The sequence below is a fragment of the Martes martes genome (genome assembly GCF_963455335.1).
Source record: "Martes martes genome assembly, chromosome: 4".
Lineage (NCBI taxonomy): Eukaryota > Metazoa > Chordata > Mammalia > Carnivora > Mustelidae > Martes > Martes martes.
The window spans coordinates 92,196,131-92,211,937 of NC_137891.1; the positions used below are offsets into that span (position 1 = coordinate 92,196,131).

Genomic DNA, 15,807 nt, shown 5'->3' on the forward strand with positions numbered 1-15,807 from the left:
GCTGTGTTTTAGCAAAAAAAATATATATATATGTGTATATTTCTATGGTTTTTAAACTGCTTGGTTAAAATAAATAAAGACTTTAAGATGGTTTTCCACTTTTACCAAAACTGGAAACCAGTTTTGGTAAAACTGGAAACCAGTTTTGGTAAAACTGGAAAACCATCTTAAAGTCTTTATTTATTTTAAGTTTATTTATTTATTTATTTATTATTTTTATTTATATATTTATATTTATTATATATAAATATATATTTATTTATTTCCAGTTTTGGTAAAACTGGAAAACCATCTTAAAGATTATCTAATGCCTTCATTTTACCCCTCTTTTGGTTTCAATTTCCTTATGTATAAAATAAGGAGGTAGAACTAGATGGTTTTCTTGGGTCTCTTCTGCCCTAACTGCCCTTCCCTTTTTTTTTTTTTTTCTTTTTTTTAAGTAGGCTCCACACCCTGAGTGGAGTACAATGCTACAACTCGAGGCTTGAACTCATGACCCTGAGATCAAGATCTGAGCTGAGATCAAGAATCAGACACTTGGGGTGCCTGGGTGGCTCAGTTGTTAAGCATCTGCCTTCAGCTCAGGTCATGATCCCAGAGTTCTGGGATCGAGCCCTGCATCAGGCTCCCTGATCAGTGGGAAGCCTGCTTCTCCCTCTCCCACTCCCTCTGCTCTTGCTGTGTTTCTGTCAAATAAATAAATAAACTCGTAAAAAAAAAAAAGAAAAGGTCAGACTCATAATCAACAGAACCACCCAGGCAACCATGCCTTCCCCTCTTCATTAAAATTTTTTTTTTATTCCTTTAGAAATTATTACTCTGATCTGCTAATAAAAATAATTAGAAACAGTAACAGAACTTGTGAGCTCGTACCAGACCAGGTACATGGATTTTTCTCAAGTGAAAATTCTCCTGAAAATCCTATATTATGGGGCGCCTGGGTGGCTCAGTGGTTTGGGCCTCTGCCTTCGGCTCAGGTCATGATCCCAGTGTCCTGGGATCGAGCCCCGCATCGGGCTCTCTGCTCAGCGGGGAGCCTGCTTCACCCACTCTCTCTCTGCCTGCCTCTGCCTACCTGTGGTCTCTGTCAAATAAATAAATAAAACCTTTAAAAAAAATCCTATATTATACTCTTTTTACCAACAAGAAAATTGTGATTTTCTGGGTGTTAAGAAATTGAAATTTTTGGAGGGGGAAGGGAGAACGGGTTTAATTGTTACAGAGATGTGTTGGAATTGATGAAGTTTTGGAAATAGTGATGTTCACACAACATCATTAAAGTAACTATTAAGGCCAAGGCACTGTACCCTTAACACTGGTTAAAACAGCACATTTTATGTTTTTTATCACAAAATTTTAAAAAATTGTGTTAGGTCGGACAATAAGATGCTCTCATCTTACACGTTATGCCAATTCCATCTCAGTAAAGTTTTTTTAAAAAAGCATATGGGTTCCATGCTTTTTAAAAAAACAGCTTTACTGGGGCACCTGGGTGGCTCAGTCATTGAGTGTCTGCCTTCGGCTCAGGTCATGATCCGAGGGTCCTGGGATCGAGCCCCACATCGGGCTCCCTTCTCAGCAGGAAGCCTACTTCTCCCTCTCCCTCTGCTGCTCCCCCTGCTTGTGTTTCCTCTCACTGTCTCTGTCAGATGAATAAATAAAATCTGAAAGAAAAAACAGCTTTACTGAGATAGAAATGGCATAAGTGGGTACAAACTTAAGCTGCCTATGATTTGATATGCAGTATGTATTGTGCAATGACCAGCACAATAAACTTAGTTAACATACCCACCATCTTACATACTTTTTGTGTGTGATGAGAACATTAAAATCTACTTTCTCAGCAAGTTTCAAGTATGTAATACAGACCTGTCAACTGTAATCACCATCCGTACATTACATCCCCAGAACTTACCTTACAGATGTCTGTGTCCTGTGGCCAGTATTTTCATTTCCCCCACTCTTACCCCCAGTAATCACTCATCTATGATGTTTCTATGACAAACCCATTCTCTTAACATGAATGTTATCTGCATGTTGACAGTCTTTTCTAACCTAATAAAATGGTGATGGAAATTTCAGGTATCTGGCAGAGGCCCAGATTTTATCAATCCCAGTTACCCAGAGACCTTCTCTTCCTGGTCCTGTTTTAGTTGCTCTTGAAGAGGTAAGTCTGTAATGAATTTTGATATGGCCACAATGTAAATTCCCCTGTTTGAAATTTAGATCAAGCTAAAATCCACTGTGCTGGAAAGAACGAGACCCTGGTTGTAAACTAGTTGTTTCAGGTTTTACTGCTACTTTATTTGATGCCACACGGGCTCAGGGTTTTAGATATCCTGTGTCTTTATGGTATCGAGAGATTAAACCACTATAGTCTAGCTGATCCTATTCCTCAAGCCCCCCGAAGCCCGTCTTTGCTTAAGAATCAGGTCAGATTTTAATGTGACGTAATGAGATCCAGTGATTAAGGGAGCATTTAAGCTTGATGACCTCAGAGGGTGGACTGGATCTTAGCGGTACCAGGCACGGTAACACTGGAAGATTGTCAGTTCTCAAAATCAGATAGGGTAAAAACTACCCCTTACAGGGGCGCCTGGGTAGTTCAGTCGGTTGAGTGTCCAGCTCTGGGCTTGGGCTCAGGTCATGATCTCAGGGTCCTGGGACTGAGTCCTGAGTTGGGCTGGCTCCCAAGCGGGGAGTCTGCTTGAGATTCTCTATTTCTCTCTTTTCTTCAGCCCCTCCCCTCCACATGCACTCTTTCTCCAAAACAAATAAATCTTTTTTTAAAAAAATCAATAAACCAATAAATGTTAATGATTAGCTGAACCAAAAGAAATGCTCTCTGAAGCTAGGAAACTGGAGACTACCAGTTACTATAAAAGCCAAAGTTGTCATGCAAGTAGGAAGACTGAACTCAGTTGACATCAGTGGGTACGAATGAGGAGTAAACAGACTTTCACTTAAGGAACATCTTTATTTGATCTTTAATATACAATATTATCTTTAATTTATAAAAATTACATATGGAGGACATGACTGGAAATCAGTTCAAGAGCGGCCAGTGGGTACCGATCTAGGGGGTTATACTCACCCCGCTTACTAATTAAGGGAAAATTTTTATCAGTGAATTTGAGACCAGTGAGATTGAGGAATGGCATTTCAATTTCCAAATCCAGTAATTAAAATGGGGGATACCTTATTTAATTAATCCAACAAAAACTAATTTGTTTTCAAAGAAATAATTTTTCCCAAGAGTGAGCTGAACTTCTCTCCATGGAGTGTCCTGGAAAGCAATTTGCCATAGAGTTCCGTAGAATTCGGTAGCAGCAAGACATTTGCGATAAAAACCCTGTGCATATTAACATGCATAGATGTGGGTTTCTGTGTGTGTGTGTGTGTGTGTGTGTGCGCGCGCGCGCGCGCGCTCACACTTACACCCACGGAACTGAAGCACTCTGCATAGGCTGGACCTAAAAAGGCAGCTCATCTACAGGCTTCCCCTCTGCTAGAATTTCCAAAGAGTGAAATGCCTATTTGATAACCCCATTAGTGAAACATCTCTCTGTCATGATGGCTGGTGCACCGCAACATATATACTAGTACTATGGTGTCATGTAACTTGGGAGTAATTTCATGAGTGCCGCCGGGCTCAAGCAAAGTTTAAAAGAGATGAGCTGCTCAGTCGTGGAAATAGACTGACGCTGAGGGATGCTTTCATTTAGATATGAGGCATACTGACATTTTGAAATAATGCAATGAACTTGTTAAGGATCTGAGGCAAGTTATCCAGTAAGAGAAAAGGGAACTCTCCTTCTGGATTTCTCTTTCCTTTGCACTCAGCTTTAGGTTGTTCTAGAGGGAACAGGCAGCACCATTCTGCAGTCGGAAAAAGGAAGAGTGGCTTGCCAAATGGCAAATGAGGCACATAACCCATTTTCTGTTGCTTCAAATTTTTCAAGAGATTGGCTTTTGCAGCACAAAGGTCAGAGATTTTATCATATTCCCCTTGGAGGGACCTGAGAGTCCTCAAGGGGTGGGGGGAGCTCTTGCATCTCCAGCAAGCCAGAGTCCTGGTCCAAAGGTCAACGAGCAGGCCCAACTTGGAGAAACTACAATATTTTGACACCACAGAGACCCTCCTTTTCATATGGGGTGTCTGGAACTATAGCATTAAATGACAAGGCAAGGAAACTGGCTGACAGCACACCCCCCAAACACCACCACCAGCAACAACAACAACAAATGCCTCTTTCATGATGGTCGTATCAGATTGAAACCTGAACAGACGCCACAAGAGGAGATCTACTTTCAAGACAACAAAATACATAGCTTTAGGTTACACAAACCCATACAATCATACATACACACAGTCTTTTTGCTTTGAAAATGAATTATGTAACTCAAACAGAGAAAAGATGCAGATCAAAGATTACATAAGGATCTTACAGAAATTAAACTTGGGATCAAAGGTTAACAACTACGACCCATGGGCCAAATCCAGCTATGTTTTTATAGATAAAGTTTTATTGGAACACAGCTACACCCCTTCATTTACGTATCGTCTATACCAGCTTTCATGTTCCAATAGCAAAACTGAGTAGTAGAGCTAGGCCACTGTACGGTGCACAAAGCCTAAAGTATTTATTATCTGGCCCTTTACAGAAAAGCTTGCTGACCCTTTACAGATCAAAGAATGTTTCCATCATGATCTGAATGAGCTGAAGTAACAGAAGATCATCTTCACCTGTGTTCTTGAACAAGAAAAGTACATTAAAATATTTCCACATCATATTTGGCTACTCAACCATTCTGCTTAGAATCTGTGTAGCCAAAACTAGTTAACAACTGTGTTTGTTAGTGTTTAACAAACACAGACAATATTAAAAATCTGTGTATAATTGTATTTATGTATAATATCTATGTAAAGAATGGAAAAGATACAAGCTAGAGAATTTGAAGGAAAGGAGACCTAATGAAAAAGAAGAACTCAAAATACGATTATTAGAAACTTGTTATTTGGAACTTAGACATATTTTAGTATATTTTTCTTTATATTAAACAGCACGGGACCATGACCAGGACCCTCAGAAGAGCAAAAACAATTTACAACTGCAGATTTTACCCATGACTTATGTGACAAAATTTTTTGAATAGAAAATAACCAGCATTTCTATAAAACATTAATTTTTGATTATATAATTAAAGAGATATAGCAAAATAAGAATGTTTTTATTTCTAAAGTAAATATTTTAGTCAACGTTGCATCAGAAGTATTTCTTTGACATTTTCCAAGAGACTTTAGTTATTAACTACAATTACAGTTGTTAGTATTATATAGTGACACATTGCTTAAAATATATTATAAACCATTTTTTTCCTCTTTAATTTAAATGAAATATAAAATTAAGGATTTTGTGACATAATTCATACTGGAAAACATTTAAAATGGTATGAATTACTCTTAACACAGAAAATGCCAGCGGAATCACAAAACGTTCTAATGCTTGAGAGTGCCTGGCACGATGCTCGGCACATGCCGAGGGACTCCATGTTTGTTCACTCATTCTCTCATTCACTCATGCATTCATTCACAGAAATTCAGGCTGAAGGAGAAACTGCGTAACGAGAATGGCAAGCACAGTCTTACCAACAAATCTGCAGCTCGGACAAAGACTTTGGCAAAGGAGAGTGGAGATGAGAAGCCGATGGTCACAGTTCCAAACTGCTTGGTTAAGATCTACCAAGGGCAGCCCAGGGGTGCCTTAGCTGACATCACAAAGAAATGAGGGCCAACATTTCCACAAAAGGAACACATTCCTCCAATACCCAGGCTTCACTCTTACATACAAACAACTGCTCGAACACAGGCGTAAGTGGGCGTCAGGCACAAAACAGTACATACATGCAACCCACCAGAAAACAAGAACCCTCTGACTGGGGTCTTGTTTTTCTGCAGAGATGACTTTTTGGTTAGGGCTGCATTCGCTTGGCTTAAACAACTTTAGACCGGTTTCAACAAAAAAGTATGACTCTAAAATTGTAAAAGAGAAATGCAGGAAGTAGAGGGGGTGTTCAACACCTCTATTTTTCTTTTCTCTTATGTACCAACTCATCTATCTACTTAGCATATTTGTGCCAAAGGCACAAAGTGAGGTGTCAGCTCTCTGAAGAGGCACCTGGAAAGGAGCATCTGTAGGCTCTTTGTGAAGGTCTTATACATGTAACAAGTATTTTAACCTGAGTAATAGGTCTACAAAATGCAAAGGACGGTAAGGGACTGTAGAAAGTAAATATACTCTTGGAAACTAAGTGGAATATGGGATAAGGGCTGATACTGCAGGAAATAATTTTTAAAATCTGTTAAAAAAAAAAAACAAAAACAAAACATGACACTGGCAAGTCATCTGTAGCTGACTTTAATTGCCTTTGGTATTCAGAGAAAAAAACAATGGAAACATTGTGAGAAGCACTAGTCTTCTCTCAGCACAGGGAAGGGAGCTGGCGGTGGAGAACACCCATCCCCTGCCCCTCTCGGATTTTTTGCTTGGACGAGGACTGGCCATGCTCTGGAACCTCTCTGCCCCCTCTTAAGCCCCAGTCAGCCCAGACCTAGAAACCCAGCACTGGCGGGGAGGCGGCTCTGTCTTCTCCTTCCTTGAGAGGCTCCCGGGAGCCCAAGGAGGCCCCTTTACTCTGCACACTTCTGAACAAAGTGTGGGTGGGTTTCCCACCAGGCGCCCAGTGGCTGTTTGCTACGTCAAGTTGTTCACACTTTTTAAGGACTCATAAGTGGACTTGTGCTATTTTTAGGAGGAAGGCCAACACATTTTAAGAGAAAAATACTCTCCCTTTCTCAAGTTAGTCATCTACCCTTCTCATTTAAAAATTTTAATCTTTCAAATAGTAAAAGATTTTACAATTTAAAAATGTGTGCTAAAATTTAACTCTCTTAAAAACGTAAATAATGCACTGACTCCACATCCTTATTTTATAGATATACTGAGAAAAAGGGACATTTACCACTTACGGGTCATCTCCTAAATCGTGAGGATTGTCTGACTCTTGGTGGCATAAGATGATCAACCTTAGAAAATAATTACACTAATTTATTAAATCTTTTCTCCAATTTAAATCTACCACATGCTAAAAGGTTACACAGAAAAGCTATCAAAATAAGAAAATATGCCTTCAGAATTCCAAGGTGGGCTTCTTCCCCAAACACTGTTTCATGAAATCTCCAAATTCAGAGTAAATATTAGACTAGTTACACTGCTCCCAACTTTTATTGTCAATGGAAGCTGTTTGTATTAAATGTAAAGAAGAAAAAGTGTCTTGCACCGTGACATAAACTCAAGGGACAGAAAATTTATAAGCATACTTATCTTACAATACAGTTCTTGAAAAAATTTAAGTTCTTCCCCCCCAATATAAAGAAATAGTAATTTCTTTAAAAATAAGTATCACTGCAAAATCTATTGATGGTAAGAGAAACTCCCTTAGATATATCCCGAATTTAGTTAATATGATTAATTATACCACATTTTTTTCTGTTAAAAATTACTTTGAAGCTCTTCTTTGGATTTCTATAAATACCCTTGCAGAAAATAAAAGCTGAATTTTATTTTTTACATAAAGTATTTGTGAAAAGCTTACTCATCTGATGAGATAATAAAGGATCCCCTGTTCCCATTCCAGATAGAGCGTTTAAGCAAGTTTCATTGTATTTTGTTTTTTGATTTAATAGGTTGTAAAAGAAATTTGGGTAAATTCAGAGCTGCATAATAGTATGGTGAATTTTGCCAAGCCACGTAAAGTCGTTGAGGGATTTTACTAAATTTATAACAAGGTTAAAGTGGATAAAGTTCACTTGGTAGATTTGCTGGTTTGAAAAAAAAAAAAATCTCCTCCCAACAAAACCAAGGCTTTCTCTTAGAACAGGTTCCAAGGCGACAAACTGTAGCGATTCCCCCACTTTTGGTCATGCTACCAACACTAGACTGATCAACATGCACAAAATCCCAAACCCAGGCTCATTAAGTAGTGGTTATGATAAATACCAGTTTCAATGATTCCATATGGAGACAAAGACTTGAAGAGTATTCTTTGTGAGATCGTGCCCCCAGAGAAAATTAAATTTAACCAAGAAATTTCAATGGGATACACTGAGATCTGAAATGGTTGCCAGTCTGGTCGTCCAATGGGAAACTTGAAAATTGAAACAGGGACAGGTACTCGGGTTTCTTTTTCCAGTCTTCATTGCTCTCGATGCAGTTCCACTGTTCTTTGTTCTAGTTCCTTCCATTATTAAAAATGGAGAAAAGGGGGAGAACCGGTAAGTAAATATTTGATTTGAAAGCTGCTCCGCTTTGGAAGGAACACATATAGAATTGGTTCCCAAGGCCATTTCTCACTCCCACAAGGTGCTCCACATTCTTGGCTTATTCTTAGGCAGTCGAGACTCCAGGACTCTAAAAACAATATAGTAGTAACAGGCAAAATTTCCCGTGTGACCATCTCTTTACGAATCCAAGCACACCAGGTCTTTGTCTTACACATACCAGAATATGTTTTGGTCAGGTATAAAATGGAATCATTTCAAAGTTGAGATATCTACAAGTTGAAAAGTCCTGTGGGGCGCAGTCATGTTTTACCCTGCCATGATGACTTATGAGGTCCAGGTTTCCCAAAGCCCCCTCTCCAGACTAATTTCTGTAGTGGTCCATGTAAACAAAACACAGGTGAGAAGAATGGTCTTTCTGGAGCTGCTTTCATCGAACAGCAGGATTTCCTGAAAGTGTGGTGTTGGCTAAATGTAACACAGGCAGAGGATGAGCCTCTGTATTGAATACCCAGTGGTCTAAAGGTAAAAGGTCATCACTGGAGAACAGCAGATACAAGTATCTGAAAATAAAAGGGAGAGAAATGAGCTTCAATTAGAGTTCAACAAGATCAAGTGAGCTAGTTACAGCAGCAGAGGAAACCAAAAGCCTATTCTGAAGAGCTCTGAAGAAAAACACATCACAGAATGAAACTCACTCACTCACACGATCTAAAACATAGTAACATGTTCTAGAATAGTGCGGTGCATAAGAAAATCCAGTAAGATGCACCCGTGGACTGCCGATGTGAGACAGTTAACAAAGTCCACACACCTGTCGGAAGCACATCAGACAACAAAGCTGTAAAATGGCCCCATCGTGAATGAACAAACCACTTCGTGATTTTTCACAGACATTCTTTTGAAAGTCACACATAAGATCAATCATCTACTTTGGCAGCTTACAGAGCTCATAGTGCAAGTAGAAGGTGATTAATTCGCATTTATTAACAGACACTAAAGGAAATAACTAGCATATTATCTGGACCTAGCAGGGATTTTTATATACTGATACTTTAGGAGTTTTTGTAGTTTTTCCAGTAGGTAATGCAAACTGTTTAATGAAGGTTTCAGAAACACTCTGGATTATAAGAATTTTGTGCTTGCTCTCCATAGGTAATAGCACTGTGTAAACGAAGGCAAGGATTCCCGACCTCCCCGTGGGCACTGCAAGCCATGGTGATAGAGCTGACACAAACAATAATTGTTACCTATAATACTGGGCATTTTCCAATCTAAATTCTATTAAAGGGGTCTTTAAGGTGATCATAAAAAAACCAACTCCAGAGAGTCAGGAAATCTGGGTTCTAACTCTTCATTAGGATTTGGTGAAGAACTCCTTTACAATGATTTTGCTGAAACTCCTTTATCTTAAAAATAGCACATTAATATCTTTTCTGATTACCATTACAGTTCCTAAATGACTGAGTAAAACCAGACAGCACTGAGGCAACATTGTAACTGGTAAAGCTGGAATGGAGAGTAATAGGGCTTCCAACCTCCCTGACCCCAGACCTTGAGACCTGCTTGACTCGAATTCATTCACCACGTCACGGGCAGAGAAGCTGGAACTGAAAAAAACAGACTTGACTGGAGGTAGCAAGAGACTGATGGGTCTGCTGGGTCTACTGGGTCTACTGTAGGGAGGCCGGAAGCACAAGCTTTTGGGAGTTCTGGGCACAAACATATCTGGAAGCGCTATGTTCTGTGCAATCCCATGTTTCTTGGTTAAATATGGGCTGATGGGTCAGGCTTGCTCTAATTTCATCACTTCTTGAAAGAGAAGTGAGAGAAAATGCAAAAGTCCCCCACAAAATGATTCCTTTCCATGGGGGATGCTATGGAAGTACCGGATGTAAACACAAACATTATAAAAATAAAGAAAATAATGAATGTGCAGGCTTTAGATAACAAAAAGGGACATTATTTTTAGTTTTTTAAGGAATATTAGTTGGTTTTTTTTTTAAAGATTTTATTTATTTGACAGACAGAGATCACAAGCAGGCAGAGAGGCAGGCAGAGAGAGAGAGAGGGGGAAGCAGGCTCCCTGCTGAGCAGAGAGCCCAATATGGGGCTCAATCCCAGGACCCCAGGATCATGACCTGAAACGAAGGCAGAGGCTTTAACCCACTGAGCCACCTAGGCGCCCCAGAAATAATAGTTTTAAACCATCATTTTAAAAAAAGATCCTAATTAAGGGTGCCTGGGTGGCTCAGTCGGTTGATCCTCAGACTCTTGGTTTCGCCTTGGGTGGTGATTTCATCCGGGTCAAGGGATTAGGCCCCACGTTGGGCTCTGTGCTCACCAGTCTGATTGTCCCTCTCCCTCTGCTCCTCCCCACAGCTCTCTCTCCCTAAAATAATAATAAAAGGAACCTAACTGAATACTACTGTAGTGGGTTGAACAGTGTGCCTGCCTCCCCCATTCATGTCCATCTGGAGCCTCAGAATGTGACCTTATTTAGAGACAGGGTGTTTGGGGATGTCATCAATTATGGATCTTGAGATGAAATCATCCTGGATTTAGGGCCTACCCTAAATCCAGTAACTTGAAATTTGCAGGAGAAAGGAGAGGGAGATTTGGACCCAAGGCACACAGGGAGGAAGGTCATGAGCAGCCAGAGACAAGGATTAAAGCTATGTTGCCACAAGAGGGAATGATCTTCAGACTTCAGGTCTCCAGAATCAGGAGAGAATAAATTTCTGTTAGCCATCAAGTTTGTGGTACTTTGTTAAGGCAGCCCTAGGAACTAACACAACTTCCACCCCAACCTCCAGGATACCTCTAGACCTTAAGCACTGCTGCTTGGTCCAAGGGGCCTGGAGCAAGACTAGAGAGCAGGGGTTAGACATATGGGGACAAACACATACCATACATTCCCACAGACACACACATATCACGCACACACACTCTCTCTCTCACACACACTCCCATAGAAACACACAGACCCCCCCCACACACACTCCCATAGACACAAAGACCACACACACACTCTCTCTCTCTCTCACACACCCACACACACACCACACATTCCCAGACACACGCACACCACACCCTCTCACATACACATACCCAGACACACACAAGACTACATATTCACACACACTCCCATAACCTCACACAGACCACACACTCCCAGACACATACATACCACAACACACACTCATACACACTCTCACAGACTCCCACAGATACACACACATTCACATAAACACATACCACATACACATTCTCACAAATTTATAACAAAATCAATGTCTGAAATTAAACTAATATAGCTAAATAACTCTTTTTGATTTTGGATTACACATTCAGAAAAAGATGTAGAGGACATGGTATACTATTAGTGATTTAAGACTTTTAACCTGGATTTTAAAAGTAGAACTGGAGAAGTGTGATCTTTGCTGTGAAAGTTGAGAAAAGTCTACAGTCTAAATTAGCTACTGCACTACTCATTTTTCCTTTAGTATGAATTTTCTTAAAACTAAGGTTTTAATAGATGACAAATGGTGCTGACAAAAGCCTATAGGCATATAAAAAGGTGCTATTAAGGACCTCAGTCTGAACAGATGTGTAGCTTACTTTTTAGAACTATTTAAAAATGTTGTTCATATATGTTTCTCTTAGCTTTCTCTCATCTAAAGACAAGGTATTTCAAGGTGGAGTCATCTCAACACAAGTGTTGGTAGTAACTGAAAAGGCAAGTTTTCAGCAAGAGAAGTCAACCAAATCTGAGGAGAAAAATTTAAGTGTCAACACAGAAATGGTAAGGCTGAAAGAACCAACTGCCAAGTTAACATGTACTTACTTGGGCCTCTATGCTGACTTATCAAACAAGCCTTGGTGACTCATTTATTCTTCTTCACAACTACCAATGGCAATGTTCAGTGTATCATGGAAAGATGTTACAACTCTAAAAAGGTTTGCATTTACATGTATATGTAACTCATAAAAAAAAAAAACCCTTAGATTGTTTGAAAAATAACTTACTTAAAACTTCCATTTCATTTATACTTCTAATGTTTAAACAATGTCTTTGGAACAGACTGGTTAGAAATCAAATTAAATTGAAATATACTCAGTGGAAATTAAATTCTAAAAGATGACACATTGGAACACGTGGGTGGCTGAGGTGGTTACATTTCTGGTTCTTGGTTTTGGCTCAGGTCATGATCTCATGGCTTGTATGATGGAGCCTGCACTGGGCTCCCCGGGCTCCCCGCTCAGTGAGGAGTCTGCTTGAAGATTCTCTCCCTCTTCCCCTCTCCCCGCCAAATAAATCAATCTTAAAAAAAAAAAATTGCATTAAAACATACAATTTTTAATCTCGCCAAAAGGACCTGCCCCTCTCTGCTTTTCCCCACATCTCTTCTCAAATCTTAAAAGTGTTTTTTGTTTTGTTTTGTTGAAGAGGTGGGGAAAGAAGAAATCTTCAAACTAATGTGGGTATATTACAAATCCAAATGCAAAATATACATGCTTTTTTTCTTTTTTAAGATAAACTGAAGAAAGCAGATATTTCTGATTACTGCAATGGTTTAGGCTTTGTCTTGTGATATAAGGGAGCTGGGAGGGATTCATTTTCCTCTGCCCTTAGGGGCTGAATAAGTTAGGATGATTTTGCCTGTAGGACACAAGATACCTAAACTACCTGAACAGTGGGTGTTAGCTTCTACAACAAAAGCCGAGGTAGATGATAACAAAAGCTGGTTCATTTAGCAGTAAAACGCTATCAGAGCTCTGGGTTTTATAAAGGTTAATAAAATACTAAGTTTTTCCTGGTGCCAAAACACCTTATCCTTCCTTCCCTCTTCTTAGCTCACTGACTTGAGAAAACTAACTGTCCCTCTGAAATGTACATAAATCTTTTTAAAAGCTGAATAAACTTCTTGCCAGCTGTACAATTTAGTTTCTCCTAGTGGCCTGCCTTTGCAATGTAATCATCAAGGAAGATGAACCCCAATTTCCCTATCACCGTGGGACTCTAGCTCAGGTGGCTTTCTCTCTAAAGCTCTTAACTAACCCTTATCAGAGACAGAAGTGTCAGTTGTCCTTTGAATAAAGACAATTGATTAGCACAGATGGTCACCCCAATCACCGCAACGTGAATTTAGAATGAACTATGTAAAGCAAATGGTGCCATGCAGGAACTATTCTTACATATGGACAAGTTACAATTTATCTTCAGAACACGTATGTAAGGGATTGTATCTGCCTGGTTATATGGGAAGGTGAAATTTCTTTCTGTCTTTGCAATCTGCCTGTGATGCAAATTGCAGCCTGGTTTCATGCTTATCCAACGATAAAAATGTTTTCTAAAATGTTTTCTTTCTCTGCTATATTCATGGAGAGGATTTTCTGGGTTGGCAGAAGATCTGGTTTCCAATTTTTCCCCCCGTCAGTAGGATCTTCAAGATTTTCTTGACTTTCTTCTCAGAATTAGAAGATGCTCCATACCTTACATCTCCACTCAAGTGCAAAGCAAAAAGTAAAGGGAGATCTCTCTGCAGGTGTGGGACTACTCTGATAGTCTAATACATGTGTAGTAAGTAGTATTTCATTGTAGTTGCAATTTGTTCTAATCATGTCTAGCATTTTTTCATGAGCTTACCTGCCATCCTTATATATTCTTTTATGAAGTATCTGTTTAATTCTTTTGCCAGGTTTTAAATTGGGTTGCATATCATCTTACTGTTGAGTTTTTAGAATTTGTCATATCACCCAGAATTATATAGTTTGTAAAAATTTTATCCCAGTCTGTGCCTTATCTTTTCATCCCTTCATTTTCTTTCATTCTTCTTCAAATGTCTTTCAGAGAGATTTTTTAAATTTTTAGACCAACTGATCAACTCATTCTTTTATGTATAATGCTCTGGTGTATTATCTAAAAAATCTTTGCTTAGCCCAAGGTCCCAAAGATGTTCTTCTCTGTTCTCTACTACAAGCTGTACTTTTGGGTTTTTCATTTTGTTTTTTTTTTTTAAAGATTTTATTTATTTACTTGACAGAGACACAACGAGAGAGGGAACACAAGCAGGGGGAGTGGGAGAGGCAGAAGCAGGCTCCTCACTGAGCAGGGAGCTTGATGTGGGGCTCTATCCCAGGACCAAAGGCAGATGCTTAATGAGTGAGCCACCCAGGTGCCCCTGTACTTTGTTTTAAACTTAGGTCTATGATACATTTTGAATTGATTTTTTGTATATGCATATAGAAATCCAATTATTCTATCACCTTTTGTTGAAAAGCCTTTTTTCATTGCAATGCCTCTGTACCTTTGTAAAAAATCAGGTGTCCAAATATATACCAGGTTTTTCCTCTCTGGACTCTCTATTCTATTCCACCAATTTATTTGCCTAGCATTACACCAATATCACAATGTAATGATTATCACAGCATTACAGTAAGTCTTGAAATCAGGTAGTGTTATGCTTTGAACTTTGTTCTTTTTCAAACTTGTTTTGGTTTTCCTAGGTTCTTCACATTTCCACATGAAATTCAGAAACAGCTTTCTAATTTCTGTAAAAAAGTCTCTTAAGATTTCAACTGGGACTTCACTGAATCTATAGATCAATCTGAAAAGAATGAATAATACTGAGTTTTCACAACCATCAACAAACTGAATCTCTCCATTTAATTAGGTCTTTAATTTCTTTCAGCAATGATTTTTAGTTTCTAGTGTACAGGTCTTTCACCTGTTTTGTCAAGATTTATCCCTAAGTATTTCATAACGTTGCACTACTGTGTTTTTCAGCTTCAATTTCAGTTCATGCTTAATACATACATAATGAATTTTGATATACTAATCTTGCATCTGCAACTGTGCTAAATGCTCAGTAATTCCAGTAACTTTTCAGTAACTCCACAGGATTTCCTACTTTGATGACCACAACTTTTATGAAAAAAAGATAATTTTACTTCTTCTTTTCTAGTCTGGATGTCTTTTATTTCTTTATCTTGTCTGACTATACTAGCTAGAACCTCCAGTTCAGGCTAAACTGAAGAGAACAGACAGAAATCCTTGTCTTATTCCTGATCTTAGGAGGAACACAATCAGTTTTTCAGTATGAGGTTAGGTGTAGATTTTTCATTTATGCTCTTTACCAGGTTGAGAGAATTCCTTTCCAATCCTGGTTTGCTAAGAATCTTATCAGGAAGGGATGTTCGATTTTGTCTAATAATTTTTCTGTGTCTACTGAAATGATCATATGGTTTTTCTTTTTCAGTTCACTGATTTTCAAATGTTAAACCTCCATGCCCAGAGTAAATCTACTTGGTCATGATATGTTATCTATTGAATAGGTTGTTAGATTTAATTTGCTAAAATCTTGTTTAGCTGCTTTATGCATATTTGTTCATGAGGGATATTAGTCTTGTTTCCAATGAGAACCCTGCCGTCATTCTTGTATGTGTTGTTTTCTACCTAACTC

General features: G+C 38.9%; 1 protein-coding gene across 1 annotated transcript in view; it reads right to left on the reverse strand.

Annotated features, from left to right (window-relative positions):
* Nucleotides 1-7,260: 7,260 nt before the first annotated feature.
* The window catches only part of MAN1A2 (mannosidase alpha class 1A member 2), a 188,526-nt gene continuing 179,979 nt past the window's right edge, over nt 7,261-15,807 (reverse strand). The window contains exon 13 of the mRNA XM_080801162.1: nt 7,261-8,904. Within this exon, the coding sequence (XP_080657288.1) occupies nt 8,772-8,904 (133 nt within the window). The 3' untranslated portion in view covers nt 7,261-8,771. The remainder of the gene's footprint in view (nt 8,905-15,807) is intronic.